This window comes from Tursiops truncatus, chromosome 14, assembly GCF_011762595.2.
Source record: "Tursiops truncatus isolate mTurTru1 chromosome 14, mTurTru1.mat.Y, whole genome shotgun sequence".
NCBI lineage: Eukaryota > Metazoa > Chordata > Mammalia > Artiodactyla > Delphinidae > Tursiops > Tursiops truncatus.
This window is the reverse complement of record NC_047047.1, coordinates 76,689,445-76,705,871: the sequence shown is the minus strand read 5'-3', so window position 1 is coordinate 76,705,871 and position 16,427 is coordinate 76,689,445. Positions and strand designations below refer to the sequence as shown.

At 43.7% G+C, this 16,427-nt stretch overlaps 1 protein-coding gene across 2 annotated transcripts in view; it reads right to left on the bottom strand.

The window, feature by feature from the left end:
* Window positions 1-1,129: 1,129 nt before the first annotated feature.
* The window catches only part of CYRIA (CYFIP related Rac1 interactor A), a 107,776-nt gene continuing 92,478 nt past the window's right edge, over window positions 1,130-16,427 (bottom strand). The window contains exons 4-12 of one of the 2 annotated variants that reach the window (XM_019943262.3): window positions 15,942-16,063; window positions 14,603-14,708; window positions 12,630-12,766; window positions 11,877-11,954; window positions 11,596-11,712; window positions 11,426-11,505; window positions 9,883-10,009; window positions 5,860-5,930; window positions 1,130-3,781 (exon numbers count right to left, since the gene is read on the bottom strand). In XM_019943262.3, the coding sequence (XP_019798821.1) occupies window positions 3,718-3,781; window positions 5,860-5,930; window positions 9,883-10,009; window positions 11,426-11,505; window positions 11,596-11,712; window positions 11,877-11,954; window positions 12,630-12,766; window positions 14,603-14,708; window positions 15,942-16,063 (902 nt within the window). In that variant the 3' untranslated portion in view covers window positions 1,130-3,717. The remainder of the gene's footprint in view (window positions 3,782-5,859; window positions 5,931-9,882; window positions 10,010-11,425; window positions 11,506-11,595; window positions 11,713-11,876; window positions 11,955-12,629; window positions 12,767-14,602; window positions 14,709-15,941; window positions 16,064-16,427) is intronic. The other variant, XM_033837989.2, reaches the window with a different exon arrangement.

Sequence of the window (16,427 nt, the reverse complement as noted above, 5' to 3'; positions counted from 1 at the left end):
TAATAGCTAAGAGAATTGCTTTAGAGTTTACGTTGCCTGAAAAATGAACTTTTGTGGAATAGGCTATTTGCTAATTTTGCCAAATCCATAAAGTGCTACTGTACTCAAGAGAAAAAAATAAAAGAGCAAATACATGCTCTTATATTTCTTCGCATCCTTGAATAAGTAAGTCTCATGCAACTCTAGATATCAGTCACGTATCTCCGTATTTTATGCCTTTTTTAAAAAATAATGGGGGTCTTTGCTGAAATGAATAAATACAGCTGGTACCAAGACTAGTTCATTTTGGGTATTTCAGATTTTGGGTATATGAAGTAATTGAGGCATAGAGAGGTGAGGGGCAGCTGGTGTGATTTCCTGGTCCACAGAGCAGGTGTTTAGCAAATATCTATGTTTAGTAAGTATCTGTGATCATGTGCTTCCTACCCACTTAACCTTGAACATCATATAAAAGAGGTGTATTTTTAAATATATGTACCAAACTTTAATTTTCATTTCACACTCAAAACTTCTGTACAAAAAGAGGCAAAGCAGGCAAAAAAAATTACAGGGACTTCAGCAAACAATATACAACAACTTTTAAACAGCTTTGTGTATGCAGCAGCCTTTATAGATGTAGTGGGGAAATTGGGTTCCAAAGTTTTTGTTTCTTGAAGATAAAATTCCAATGTGTATTATTAACATCTAGAAAAATTTGTATCTGTCTGGGATACAAGATTGAATGAGAAGTTTCTGATGTCTACTGCACCATTAGATTCCAAGATTGAGAGAGCTTCATTTTTCTTTTGAGAAAGCATGAAATTACTGTTATTTAAATGTGATGATGTATTAAAAACCTCAGTTTACCATTAATAACTGGATACAATGGTGATGGCTAGGAGCAAACACCGATGAAGCATGATATTAACTAATAGTTAAAGGATAGTATCCAGGATTCCCTTTCTGGTTGTTAATTAATACTCCAGCCCCAATGGGCCACCACAATTCAAAACATTCATTGTCACTTTGTTTTCCTAATTCCTAGTGGCACATAAAAGGTTTCCAAGAACAAAGTTATAATGCCAAAGTAGCAGTGCATCTGAGAAATGTAATTTTCACCTTGTTGCTTGCCCCAAAATAAATATCTGAGTAATGGAAAACACTTTTATTTGAAAACGATGAGACATGAAATATGAAATATAGTTAACATGGACATGGATACTGTGGCTAGCACTTTCCCCTGAACCACTCACAGGCTGTGGACACATCTGCATGCAGCACAAAAGGCTGTGATTTTTCAAAGATGTCTGATGCCTGGTGGACGGTCTGTTAAAAGAATTTGTCTCCCACAATAGCTCCGGAGTGGACCCAAGGCCCATCACCCGTTAGTGATCACAGACATTCAGTTAACCGTCCCCCTGATAGTCAGAGGCAATAGTTCAGGTCCTGGGCGTTTGAGAATCCACGTACTAGTGAATCTTGGCTTTGAAACAAGGTGGTTTGGCTAAATCGGGGCAGACCGGCAGCCTCTCCCCTATGTTTGGTCCCATTTGATAGAAAGTCTAATTAAAAATTATAAATGTGCTCAACTATTTACTCTGCAAGTCCTTTCCCCTCTCCAAGACTTCATCTCCTTCCCTGATATGGGAGGAAAGTAAACCCAGTGACGACAAACATTGAGTGCATCTATACTTCTAGTCTCGACAGTTGTTTCCCAAAGATAACATGGGCCTGCCAAGTAAAAGAACATTTCTTAAGCTGAATATTTAATGAATTTGTTTACCCAGTGTTATCCTAATTGCTGGCTTCCTCTAGGGTTTTAGAATGCCTAGGTTTGGAAAGGTCTTGAAAGCCATCTAGTGCATTTCTGTTCTGATGAGAGGACCCTCATCCAAGCAGCTGTAATTGTTCAGCTGGAAAAGCTCCAAGGAAAAGGGCCTTTCCTCTCCTTGTTGACTGACATTTAGATACAGGCTGGGTAATCTGTTCTGTCACTTGAATGGATTTCTTTGTGAAACATACACAAAACCAAAGTATGTCTCCCCTCTTCTTGGAGGACTCAAGGGCATGCCAGCTGGCCACCAAAGTCAGGAAAGTAATGGTGTGACAGCTCATTCCTTGGGACATTGTGAATGACACCAAACCCTGATATAACCAGACCCAACTTTGGGAATTACCATTCCCTGGGCAACTCTTTCCTTCCATCAGAAATAGGCAATTATATGGTTCAGGCCGAGGGGTTATTTAAGAGCGTCCAGTATCACCCCCATAGTATGTATGCATAGGCCACGTGGTGAAAAAGAAAGGGCGTGGAGTCAGGAACGAGGCATCCTGGGTTCTAGTCCTACATGGGGGTGATCCTGTTAGACTTCATCCTCTGTCTCATTTTTCCACTTGGAGACCAGAATAGAAGATTTCCAAGATTCCATTCTAGGCTCTGTCTGCAGACACAATGACCCTTGTCATACTGCTAAGCATCAAGACAAGGTGGGGTGATGCTTACTGGACTCTACTTACAAAGGAAGGATGTGAGAGTCAGTCTTTTTAGTGGCTCATAGTCTTGTAGGACTACTGGAGATTATCTGTTTTATTTGCCCATTTTATAGATGAGGAAAGTGAGACACAGAGAACTTAAGTGAATTTCCCAAGATCACTCTGTGAATCAACAGGGCGAGGACTTAATCCAGGTACTCAAACCAGGTTTATACGTTGCAACAAGCTAGCAGTTGGGTCATAAAGGAGCTGCCATTTAAATATTAGATAACCAGAAAACGAAAATCTCCCCTCTAAGTTCCTCTAGTTTTCTGGTAACTAATTAAGTGTCTAGGTCTCTGCTGCCACATGGATGGTCCCCAGAGGACGGGGCTCCTATTAGGAGGGGGTGTGTACGCAGTGCTCCACAGACAACAGGAATGTTAGCAACCTTACCCACAATTTTAGCCAGAGCTCCATTTCCCTGTCCCTGGAGACAGAAGGTTGAAGCAGAGAGATGACTGTCCTGTCGCCTGGGTGCCCTTCCTCCCCACCTGTGCCCCACTTCCACGACAGCCACCAACCCATCCACAACAGCACATCTATCTATCCTTGCTTCCCTCCCATGAACTGATGCAAACACACTGATTTTTCCTCTTGCAAAATGGAAAGGGAACATTAGGGGGTATAAATCAAAACAGGAAGAGAGTATGCTGCTAGATAAAATACATGCAACAAAAAAGTTGCACGTGTGCTGCGCTGAGGAAAGAGAGGGGGTGTGCTGAATTCCAAACACTTGGCTTTGTGTCTCCACGTGCATTTGTCTTTTCTGGGATCCCTCTCTCTCTGTCAGGATAACAGCTGTGTTTCTTGTAGTTGAGCTGACCCAGGAAATCAAATACTTCGTGTTTCTATAACTATACTTCCCAGAGAGATTACACATCTAGAATTAAAACATGACCACAAGCTATTAGGAATTTCTGGTTGTTAAAGGTGTGAGGAACTCCAGTAGCAAAGATCAATGTCTCCAAAATTTTCCTTTTGGAGAAGCGGTTTTCCTTTCAGCCATCGAAGATAAGGCTCTCCAGTCAATTTATGCTCTGCTGGGTTGAGTCAGTCGGGATACCAATTAAGGTCCATATATTTCAGGGACAAGAAGGAAACGGTTATGTAAATACACGAGTATTAACATCAATCTGTATTAAATTATGTAAACATATACATCTTCTGAGGTCAGTTCAAAGATCCTCTTCACTGAGCAAAGCTTTACTGAAGCATGGCTCGAATCTGTTTGGAAGTCGATTCATCATTCAAGTGTTTTGTAGTGAACCTGGATGGAGAGAAAATGATGGCGGTCAGTGTGCAAACAGCACTCTGAGAAAGCTTCGATCGTGACTCTCCAGCTCATCTTTACCTTGGGAGACATAACTGATATTTAGAAATCAAACTTGGCATTGGTTCTTTAGACAAAGAGCCACACTTCAATGCCCAGAGAAGTCTGAGATTTAATATTTGATCCTTCCTTCCAAAGGGTTTTATGTTATGGTTATTAAACAAGTAGATCTTCCACCTAATCAAATAATTTCACGGAGGAGACACAAGCGATCTCATTTTCCAGGGAGGCAGACTTCACGTGCTTGAGCGCAGGATCTTGGCCATCTAGGCCACCCCCGCTGAGACACAAATATTAAAATATGGGTTTGCATATAACAACATTACCCAACACTTAAACTGTTAGGGTTTTCTCCTTTTATGGGAATACTTGTCCTCCTTGCCACCACAAGGGGGCACGATGGCAGGTCCATATACTGAAGAAAAGTGGTATAGTTGGTCTCCTCACATTAACTGGTGTAGAAATAGTTCATGAAAAGAAAGGAAAAGACAAGTAACATGTAATAAAATCTTGACCGCGTCCCAAGCACTCCATGGAAGTTTTCCACTCACACTAACTCTTTGTAGGACAGGTTATTGCCTCCATTTTACAGATGTGCAAACTGAGATTTGGAGACGTTAAAAGACCCATTCCAGATGACAAATACAATGATGTATGATTTGTAAACAGTTTGTGATTTCTGATTTGGATCCAGGTCTGCCTGCCTCAAAAACCTGTGTTCTTTGACTTCCTCACAGTGTCTACAAGAGACACCAAACGCCGAGGTTCAGATGGAACTCACAGCCTACCGCAGTGCCCTGCTCTCGAAGCTCTGCTTGACTGAATGATGCTGGAAAGCAAAACAAACAAACAGACAACAGAAGCCAAAGTCTTCTTACTGAGTGTGGAAAGCCAGCCTTTTGTGAAATGGGCACCAATGGAGAAAACCTCGGTTTACCCACAGAATCTGGAAGGCTCTTGGGTTAAAGCTACATCTCTTCTGAAATGATGACTTAGCAACTTCATGAAAAAGGATTAGCCTCAGTGTGTAATTATGCATTTCATGTGCATCTCGGTTTCTTCATTTATTAGATGGGGTAACAGATCTTATCACTCTGACTTGTGATGATTAAATGAGAGCAGGAAACCTGTGTGTTGTACGTGCGTAGAGGATCACTGCTCCATCTCACTTATACTTACTGAACATTGACTACATGCATGAAGTTGAGAGGAACTGAGGGAAATTAGTCGAATGGTGATGATGAATCAGCCAGATGAATGAGACAGCAGGGACCATAAACTTTCCAGATTACAGTCCCGACTGTCATAATTCAGCAAACTCCTGTGGATATGTCACAGCTAAGAAACAAGAATACCTCCCCTGAAGTGGATTAAGCGCACGTGTCCTCGGGAAGAGAGCAGGTGCGCGGGCATGATGCGTTAGCAGTGAGGAGACGTCAGTAACGCTCGCCAGCTACAAGGGCATCCAGACAGGGGACAGCAGGGTTCTCAGCTTTGGCAGCTGCACGTACGACTCACCCAGGGACCTTCAGAGCAAACCCACAAACACAAAATGGATGCCTGAGGCCCTAGCCCAGCGACTCGAACTCATTTGACCTGGATTGGACCCTGAGCAGCAGTGTTTTCAAAAGCTACCCAGGTTTGGGAACCACAGGTGCAGGGGGAAGTGAGACCGGGGAAGCTTCTTCTTCTGCAAGTCCCCACCAACCACAAAGCACTGTGGCTGGGCGTTAGGCCTTTGACCTGCGGGGTCACCCAGGCCTGGGTTTAGATCCTGCCTCAGACATCTGCTGTGTGACTTTTGCCAAGTGAGTTGACTTCTCTAAATTTCAGTTTCTTCCATCTGTAAAAAGGGGATGATAAAAATGGGGCTGACCTCAACAGGCAGTTGGGAAGATGACATGTATTAACAGATGCAAAGGGGTTAAGCCTGGCGTTCTAGCCCTCGGACCCAAACAGCACCTACATTTGCAATGGTTCGGAAGGGTTGGCTGCCCCACAGGGCTGAGGCTCACCTGAGGGCGTTCAGCAGCCCCTCCACACTGTCTGGGGCCTGTTCCTTCAACACCTTTATACAGCCTTTCATCTAGAAGAAAGCACGAGAGTTTGTTAATACCCCAGTAATTCCATCGTAGTACCTGTCCATCACAACATCTGTTCATAATAATATCACATTATTTCTTCCCATAGAAATCAAACTCAGAAATGTCCAACACACCTTCCTACCCCCTCAGGCCAGTGAGTTGTTTCTCTGGGCTTCTAGAAGGTTCTGTGCCAGTCTTCATATTATACTGCAATCGAACATTCTATGTGTCTGACTTCTGGGGACAACGACCTGATTTTGATTTTCTTGTCTTGGACTCCACAGCCAAGGGGAGAGCTCCTCCTCTAGCCTGTGCTCAGTTGAGACTGACTGAATGAATTGCAAACCTGATCGTTTTATGTCATCTCTCTGCCCAGAATGCTTTTCCTCCTTCAGCTGTTTGACTGGTAAACTCAACAACTTAACAAATTTTTTCTATTTTTTCTTTTTTTTTTTTTTTGCGAAGGAAGAATCTGGAAAGAACACCATCACTCATTTTAAGCTCAGATGTTCATGCACTGATTTGGGTATACTGTACTAAGGGCCTCTTTTATAAAGGTCGCTTATAAAAATGTTCTTGTATGTTGCAAGTTTTTTCCTAAAGCCCTGATAAACGCTGTTGGATTGATGGGGGCAGCCAGAAGCCCAGGGTTGAGAATCATTTGGGGGCATGTTTAGGCTTATCCAGAAAGAATGTCGTGGTCGATCAGAGATGCCTGTCATAGGTACAGGATGGGGTCAAGCTCAGAATGAAGAGATCTGGTCCCTCTCCCGAAAGAGCTCATTGTCCAGTGGGAGAAGAGAGACAAATAGTTCATTATCATCCTGTGATATGTGTTCTTGTAAAAAGTGCCCAAGGAGGAATGAGGCCATAGATGAGAGAAGAGGCAGAAGAGCAGTGGATACTCTGGGAATTTCGAGTTCTATTTCAGGCTGATGAAAGCCTTGAGTGTGAATAACAGGATGCAGCCAGAGGTGTAGTCAGGGCCAGATTCAATGTGGATTTAACAGCATGTTCGGGAGTTGGGGGCCTTTACCTGTGGAAAACACCCGTGATAGGTGTTAAACAATCTAGTAATGTGATTCATACTGAAAGGGATCGGAGGAAGCACGACTGGAGATGGGAGGGCCAGTGGGAGTCCCTGAGGGGGAGGGTGTGAGAGCAGCAGTGGGCACGGAGGGTCAGGGCAAGACGGGAGGATGCATCTGAGGTCCAGGTCACAGGACGGTGATGGAGAAGGCGTGAAGGTGAAGAGGGAAGAAGACAGTTCCTAGGTTCTGAGGGACAATTCCAGGTTTCTGGCTTTGAGACTGAGTTGGAGGAAGGTGAAATACCTGAGACAGGAACCCGGGAGGAGGAGAAGCAGGTCTGTGGGGGAAAGGATAACCTTTGATTTGAGGCCGGCCATGCCTCAGGTGTCCAAAGGAGGGGATGTCTGGAATTCTGGGTGAGGCTTGGGCTGGGGACCACGGTTTAGGGGTGATTCTGTATTGGATCATTCCATACAAGTTTAAGGAAATCAGTTGAAAATGTCATGTCACTCCAGCCTGTTTTCCTGACACCCACGATTAGCATCAGTTCTCTAAATGATGCATAACCCTCTGGGCCTCGATGACTTTGCTCTGATGATTCCCTCCGCCTGGAGTACTCTTCCTTCTCCCTGTCCATTTGGTAAAAATCCTCAAGACCCACCTGAAACGTCACCCTCTGCCTCTGCCTCTATGCAGAATGAGTTTCTCCCTCACCTGGGTTTCTAGAGCTCAGGACCTCCATTTTGGACTATAGAACACATTCTTTGTAAGTGCAGGTAACAGGATCTATTTCAATATTTGCTTTTTCACAGTTGATGCGGATACCCTAAGGATTTATAAAACAGTGCGAGTAGCTGCTGGCTTAGAAGCAGACTGGTATCTGGAAAGAAACCCTTATGTCATCAAAGAAAAATGGCCCATCATGTACATGTTGTGCTCCGTAAACCTGAAACTTTCCTAGAGACACATACAATCTTCTACGAGAAAACCTTCTTAGTGAGACATACGTGAACAAATGGACGTCATCAAGACTGGGTAGGGATAGATCTAATATAACGTTCATAGCCTCAGCAGAAAGACTTAGTAAATAACAAGCAAGGACAAGCTTTTTAAAGGTTAGGGTTACAGGACATAATGGTACCCAGTGTATTTTTAATTACTGACTCTGTGACAAGTTAACAAAGGACTGTGGTAAATGAGAATGTCCTATGAGTACTAGGTAATAAATTCAATCCATATTCAAATGATATTCACGGGTTACTAACAGAGCTATTTATACTTAATCTATAGCATAAAAATAGAAATTATTTTTATTTCTAAAATTAATTCTTTCTAAATAATTAATTATTTAATTATCTATTTAATTATTTCTAAAAATAGAAATTATGGCAGGGTGTTAATCTGTTAAGTATATACACACACAAACGTCTATACAGAATGAAGGGACATATATATGTGACATACATATTGATGGTGGTCATCTGTCCATGGTGAGGTTACCACTGATAAATGTAATTTTCTGTGTTTTGGGTTCGTTTGTTTTTTTTGCCTGCCCCGTGCAGCGTGCGGGGTCTTAGTTCCCTGACCAGGGATCGAACCCGCTCCCCCTGCAGTAGAAGCATGGAGTCTTAACCACTGGGGCACCAGGGAAGTCCCAATTTTCTGTATTTTGATTTCCTGTATTTTCCCAAAATATAAGTTATGTAAGTATTTATTTTCTTGATAAATAGAAATAATTACGTTAAAAATAATGAAGACTCTCTGAAGAACCATGGCTAGCTATGCTAGGGAGCCAGAACCTCAAAATGAGTACTCCAAGTTGCATTATTAATGGATACATTTTCTTGCAATCTTTAGATTCACGGCCCCTCTGGGCACATGGACCTTCTGTCTGCACAGAACTAGAGCATCAGAGATGCTGTTCTGTACGGATGAACGAGCATAGAGTGCGCACGCCCCGACTGAGCCGCGTCAGAATCAGTCGGTACCAAGAGGTCCTATTCCGTACTGAAAAGGCTTTCAATTAATACAGGGATACGCTACTGGGTGTCACTGCAGGCAAACACTGGGCTGAGAGGAGCCTGTTTTATCCCACAATCAACAGGAAATCACCTGCACACCACAATCATTTGTTTTCCAATCATATCCATTCATTCAGCAAAAGCTATATGGAGTATCTATTGAGCGCCGTGCTGTATGTACCGAGGACACTGCCAGGCAATGAAGCAGACATTAGGTATACAGATCTTGGTCTCTGCCCTTGTCAACAAACTCAGAGTCCACGAGGGAGTCAGAAAACCCAAAATGGTAGGCGCTCTGGGCCCGGAGGAGAAGCAAGGCTCTGCTCCATGAGGGACATAGGAGATGTGCTCCAAACGAGGTGACATGTGAGGAGTGTCTTAAAAGAATCCCCCCATCAGAGAAGAGGGAGGGCACTCTGGGCAGAGAAAAGGGCTCAAGCATATTCCAAGGACAAGAAAAGGCACGGGAATCAGGCAGAGCCACCTGCAGGGATGGTGGGAGAGGAAGCTGGAACGTTGTGTGGGATTTGACCGCGGTGCCTTGTAATCTAGGATGAGACACATATAACATATAATATATGTTTATATGGCACACTGGGTAAGCTGAAGGGGCAGCCTGCAGCTAGGGGACTGTTTGCCTCTCAGCTCCTCTACAGGCTGAGGGAATCAGCACCTCCACATTCCTCTGTGTCTCTGAGGTGGGATGTGTTTGCTGCACACATATGAACAGGACTGGACTTCTTGCTATGAGGAGAGCTGCCACGATGGGGCCTGCATCTGGGAGAGTCCACTCCGGGGCCGGGGGGTAGGGAGTGTGGAGGGGAGGGAGAGAGGGAAGCAAGGTCTGTTTGACAACATTTATGAGCTCTTATTGGGAAATCACAGTTCGTAACTATTCTTACATCGATCTTGGATGTCTTGCAGAAAGCTCCCACGGGGTGGACGTGGTCGTAGAGGATGATGACCCCCACCATCACCCTCATGCAGAACATCAGCGTTTCTTCGCTTGTAAACCTACTCCTGTACTCCCTGGAAGAGAGGACAAGTGGCAGAGATATTACCTCCGCGACAGAGCACGTTCATCTCTGGCTCCACAAATGGCTACTTCAGTCTCCTCCTATCCTCCCTGGAGAACAATTCCAGACGTGCAGAACCAGGTTAATAAGCTCTTAAAGAAACCAGCGATGGTAATTCTCCTTGAGTCTATCTGACCATTGTGAAAACAAGGTAAATTAGAGGGCAGTAAATTCTCTTCTGCCCTCAGCGAGCCAGCTCGTCACGTACATAAGTCCCCCGCCCATCAATCCTGAATATTTTATAGCAGGTCTCTCTGGCTGTCCTAGATTATAGAGAATAACGGCTTCATTATGGAGAAAACGAATCAAGTTCATTTCTATAGAGCAGCTACCGTGTCTCCAGTCTGGGTAACTTCCTTTGTAAAGATACAAGCTGCAGATTGAATTACATTGGCAAAGGTACCTTCCAGAAATTACATACCATTCATTGGGCTGAGAGTATCTGTGGAGTTTGAATTTTGTTCACCTACCTTGACAGGGTCACTGATGATTCAGGTAATTCAAGCCAATTCTAGAGGCTTTCTTAACATCTACTTCATTACGGTTTGTCCCCACAGTGATGATGATTACTATTTCCATCTTGGAATAAATCTTAAATATAAGTGAACTATCTGAAATTAACACCACCTTACATTTGAACAGAGCACCAAATTTTATAAGGCACTCTTGATGCCTCTGGGCCTCCCAAACTCTCTGCATCATAGATGGTATTATGGGAACCTCAGCAGATGAGGAAACCAAGGTCCAGGCAGGTCAGACCACTTGTTTATGGGCACAAAAGGGGCTACAGACATACGTGGAATAAGTGGAACCCTGACATTGGAGTGTAGGTTTTCTCATTACCATACTGCCTCAACCTCAACAAACTCAACCATTTTTTAAATCTAGTAAGTAATTTAAGTGCAAGGAAACTGTTGCATGCACGAGAGAGAGAGAGAGAGAGAGAGAGAGAGAGAAAGAGAGATCTTCATTATCATTTTTGCAATAGCCTTACCACTTCCACTCTTGGTTCTATATCTTCCCTCAAATCCTTTCTCCAATATATTTATAACATACCCAGTCATTTAACCCAATCTTCCATTTGATCCTTATACAACTTCTGCATCTTTGATTTGACGTTTGAGTCTGCCATCTAACAAGCTATGCAATCTTTGGGAAGAAGTCAGTTAATCAATTTACGCCTCATCTTCCTCAGCTCTAAAATGGGGATACTACACCTCGCACCCAGAATTCTTTATGAAATTAATTCAGTTAATATAGAAGTAGATGTTAATATGCTGACCCACATGTGAGATGTTGTCACCACCGTCACCATCATCACAGAGACAGGTGAACTCTTGACCACGAATACACCTCTGATTTAACTTACGGAGTTTCCAGCATGACTTTACAAACGCTCGTCATCGTACTGAGGCAGTCTGTGGTATTCTCTATTGGCAGCGTTTTGTTCTAAACAGGAGACACAAATGGGTATTAGCCCTGTTAGTAGCTTTTACATGCAATCGGGCAAAAGGCACCTCGTTGCTCGACGTCGCTTACTTCGGAGACAAAGTGCATGGTGGCGTTGCTGAGGGTTTTCAGCATGGGCGTGGCTTCTGCATAGAAGAGGGACATTCGGTTGGCCATCTCATTGTTGACTTCGTTCTCAATGTCTAGCTGATGAAAAGAAGACGAGAGGATGCGGTTGATAAAGAGATGGTCAACATCTCAAAACAGTGTCCTCTGGAAATGGAATTACAGACAAAGGCTCTGTCTTCTCCCTGTGCCCCTCCCGATGCCTGGAGCATGCGTGTGTCAACCTGGGAGTTCCAGGGACTCACATGCATGTTGTTGATGCGGTTACGACTGATGGTCCTTCTGTAGTAGCTGAAGTCATTCTGAATAGCCGGGTTCCTCATCTGAAATTCAGAAGGGAGGAAAGCAGGTCATCTCTCAGCATCAGGTGCAGAACATGCATCAGAAGCCTGGACACCAGATTCCGCACAGATACCAGGACTTCTCTTTGTTACCCAAGAGTCAAAGCAACTTCCGGTTAAAAATAAATACTCAGGGCTTCCCTGGTGACGCAGTGGTTGAGAGTCCACCTGCCGATGCAGGGGACACGGGTTCATGCCCCGGTCCGGGAAGATCCCACATGCCGCGGAGTGGCTGGGCCCGTGAGCCATGGCCACTGAGCCTGCGCGTCCGGAGCCCGTGCTCCGCAACGGGAGAGGCCACAATAGTGAGAGGCCCGCGTACCGCAAAAAAAAAAAAAAAAATAATAATAATAAAAAAATATGCCCTGGTTTTACCCTAGGCTAGATTTCAGGGAAAGTATACTTGTTCCCAAAGAGGAAGAGACATTTGAAATGGTTTTTTCTGGTTGCATTGGGCAGATTTTGAATTTCCATGTAGAAACCACCATCTTCAATCACTTTGACCACAAGGAGTTCAAATTCTCACCACATGACACGCCTCTCTAGGGAAGGAGCTACAGCTCACTCATCTCTCTTGCCCCACAGCACTGCAGGGCACCTGGACACCTAGGTGCTCAGTAAGAATTTGTTAAATTGTCCAAGCGCACGCGGCCTAACCTTCAGTTCATCAAATCGAAGGGTGAAATGCAGAATTTCCGCAAACTCCTTTGCCAGGGCCTGCTGCCGCTCCAGGTGTTGCGTTGGTGTGTAGGGTGGACAGGTCAGAGATTCCAATAAACTCTGAAGAGCTTTTTCTGGAAGTCAAAGGGATACAGACATATTTGAGGTGGCCCGCAGAGATCTTTTCAAAAAGCACAATTTGAAGCCCCAGTTGACATTCTCAGAGATAACCTGCTTGAGTCTTTCCACTCCACCTTTCCCCCCAGAACTGTGTGAGATGTGACATGGGTAGGTAAGGAGGAAAAGGAACCCCCCATGCTCCGCCTCCACTGGAGAAGAGCCCCGGGGCCACACAGTCTTGTAAATGTCTCCCAGAGCTCAGCCGGACCCTCACATGTTCTGTCATCCCAATTCCTCACACTGTTAGAAAACCACAAAGAGGTGACTTTGGAGCATGTGCACGAGATAGCCATTCAGAAGCCAGGATGAGATGAGGTGGCCCTGATTGCGTGGGGTAAATAACCTGCTTTGCAGGGAGAGGCTTCTGGGTCATTCCAGCTCTTCTCTGCATTTACACTCTCATCAAATCCCAGGAATATTTTTCTACAAACCCACTGCCATATCTACCTCCATTACTGTCCTGAAAAGAGTCTCATTGCTCCCACTTCTCTGTTTCTAAAACTTCCTTCCAGTTTTTCCTTCCACGTATTTCTCCTAGTACCAAGTCACTTAACCAATCCTCTAGAGCAGGGGTAGGAAAACTATGGCCCACAGGCTAAATCTGGCCCACAGTCAATTTTTGCAAATAAAGTTTTATCAAAACACAGCCATGCTTTATTTTCATTCCCCTAGGGATTGACTGTGGCTACTTTTGTCCTGCAATGGCAGGGCTGAGTGGTTGCAAATAACATAGGATGGCCCACAAGCCTAAAATATTTATTAGCTGGCTCTTTACAGAAGAGTTCACTGCACCTGCTCTATCATCCCTAGAGTCCTTTTACAGTTTCTTTCCAAGGACACCACTAGCATTTTCTGTCTGTGGGAACAAACTGTCTTCTGAGGCAGCTCGCTTGACCTTGGAATGCTCTGATGGGTGGATTTTTCCTGTCTGCTGAGCTGAGTGTTGGCTCCTTAGGATTTCAGTTCATTGGGTCTAGACACACACTTGGAAGAAACAGAGAAATCGATTCCTCTTCAACCTGAGTGTCTTCAGAAGCTCCCTCTTCTTGAAAAACTGGTTCAGTTCATTGAACTATTTCCTTTGAGTCTTAGCTTCAAGTTCTCTCAACATCATGGCTATTATTCCCCCAGCGTACTTCAGTTTCTCTGTTTAACTCTTAAAATGTGGCGCTCACTTATGGCAGAAGTAGAGTAAAACATGACCACACGCTTCCTCGTTCTAGATGTATTATATTAACCAGGGAAACCTCAGACAGCTTTACTGTTCGGGGAGGGGTTGTATCATATCGGTGGTCACGTAGAGCCTACTGTCAACCAGACTTGATTTTCTTCTTGCTCCTGCAAAGCCATCCTGTGCCTGCACAGATTCTTTTAAGCTTAAGGATAGAATGTTATGTTTGTCTTTCTTGTATTTTACTATATTAAACTTAACACATGAGTCCAGCCAACCAACTTCTTTTTGGGTTAGCAGGTAACCTGTATTTTCTCTGTCCTTCGGAAATGTGATCAGACATGGTAAACCTGTTAAGAGTCAGACGTAGCTGAGAACAAAACCAAAGGGACACCCACTAGTAAAGACACTCTAAATGCACCAATAAATGCAGGGGAAGAAACTCTGAAGTAGATTGACAGAAATAGACATGGCAGGTGTTTTTGTACAAGTGGCCTCTGACGATGCACAGTGATGGACCTGGGGTAGTTTCCAACGCCCTGAACCTTTCCTGCTGCTTTCTCAAACGCCGTAACAGAATTTCACACGTAAGACATGAAAACCGTAAACGCATACTCACCTAGCCTGATAGAAAACTCATAAAATCTCTTTAGCCTCACGACCAAAGGACACACTGCATTCCACGCTTTTTCCTGAAGCTGAATGTCATTGGGATTTTGAATGGCCTGCCAAAACATTATGGAATTGTCTGTTTAAAAACAAGCAGTAAGCTGCCCATCAAAACGACTTGAGATTGAGAAAGAATTTGAGTTTAAAAGATACGATTCCTGCTGTACTTTGCTAATGTGTATTTCCTCAATGGACATCAGTTCATCGGAGTGTCGTCCAAGATGCTCAATTAGGATGGCGAGTTTAGCCCTTGAACGTAATGTAAATGGCTCGGCAATTAGACACCGCGTCATCTTACTTGTTTCTCTTATCTTCAATGCAAAACAAATGCATGTTTAATTGGAAGCAATTCAGTCCTCCTCCATCACCGTTTGATTCTTCTCAAAGTAGAGCTAGTGCTCATTGGGAAATGCAGATTCTGCGGTACTTTCCTTTCTTTATAATATGTATTACATTCCTGCCGGTCTGTGATGGTACCTACATTACCTAAATTAAACGGTGACCCCTAAGTAGAAAAATAACCTCTTAATAGGCTAGTTTCTTCGAAATGCTGTTTTGTCTGGGTTTCAGCAGCTGGAGGATTATGACGCTAGCAGTGTTTTTGTTGTTTTTGTTGTTATGGTTTGTTTTGTTTTTAGAAAATGGTGGTGGCAGTACGTGTGTGTGCTGATACTTCCACAAAACTAATTATTTCAAACAAAAGGAGTGTGAAGTTTCTTGCCTTGAAGGCATTATGGAGTCTCAGAAGTCACACTGACAATTTGTTTTGTTTTGTTTGTTGTTTTGTTTTCCCTGCATTTATTTTTAAAATCTCACATGTCATTTCAAGATGACCGACGAGCAGACTACTTAAAATGAGATCTTTTATGACTCTTGTTTATGATACTAGCAGAACCTGCCAAAATTATTACAAAGTTTTGTAAAGTTCATATAAACCCAGACTACGAATCCTATTTCAATTGTTGTTCGTAGATTTCATATGTATGTTTCCCTTATATGAAGTAACACAGGGACAAATTATTGTTTAAATGTGAGTCCTGCAATATCAAATGTATGCTGGAGAAGAGAATGGCTGACACTTTACACAGTCTACAGCACTGTGTGCTCAGATCAGCGTACTAGAATCAAAAGGACCATTCACACATTTTTTAAGGACACATTACCCTCCTTGTTCTTCCTAGTACGCTAGGAAACACTAGGGCTATTACTTAATCTTGCTGTGTGTGTGCGTGCATGGGTTTCCTTTCTCCACCAAGGGTGCTGTCAGCTCAGTATTATTATTGGCATACGTCTCGGATCTCTGGCCCCGCGCCCTTGTAAGCCTGCAGGTCTGCGAGGATGCTCTCGGAATCCTGGAGGACGGCGCTGATCTGGTTCCATATTTCCCTCTCTCCTTCTGTGGGCTGGGCATCTAAGCAGATGGGAAACCAAAAGACACAGAGGGCTTGTGTTTATAAACAGCCCGAGAAGAGGCTCAGCATTCAGTTCTACCTGCTAGACAATCCTATTTTGACTCCTGCAGGCTTAGTATTTACTCTTTAACATAACAAGGTGCTAAGAAAGGAAAACTAACAGAAATTCTGCCCATTACTCAGTTCAAAATAGTCATCAATATTTCACACACATTAAGCAAAGCGTGTTGGAATCATTGCAGGCACTCCTTTATTTGTATGGGTCACGTTTTTTGCATACCTACTACGTGCCAAGTGGTACAGTGGGTGATAGGAAGAATCAACATTATCTTTTGGGATCCACTTTTAATAGAAGCTATTGAA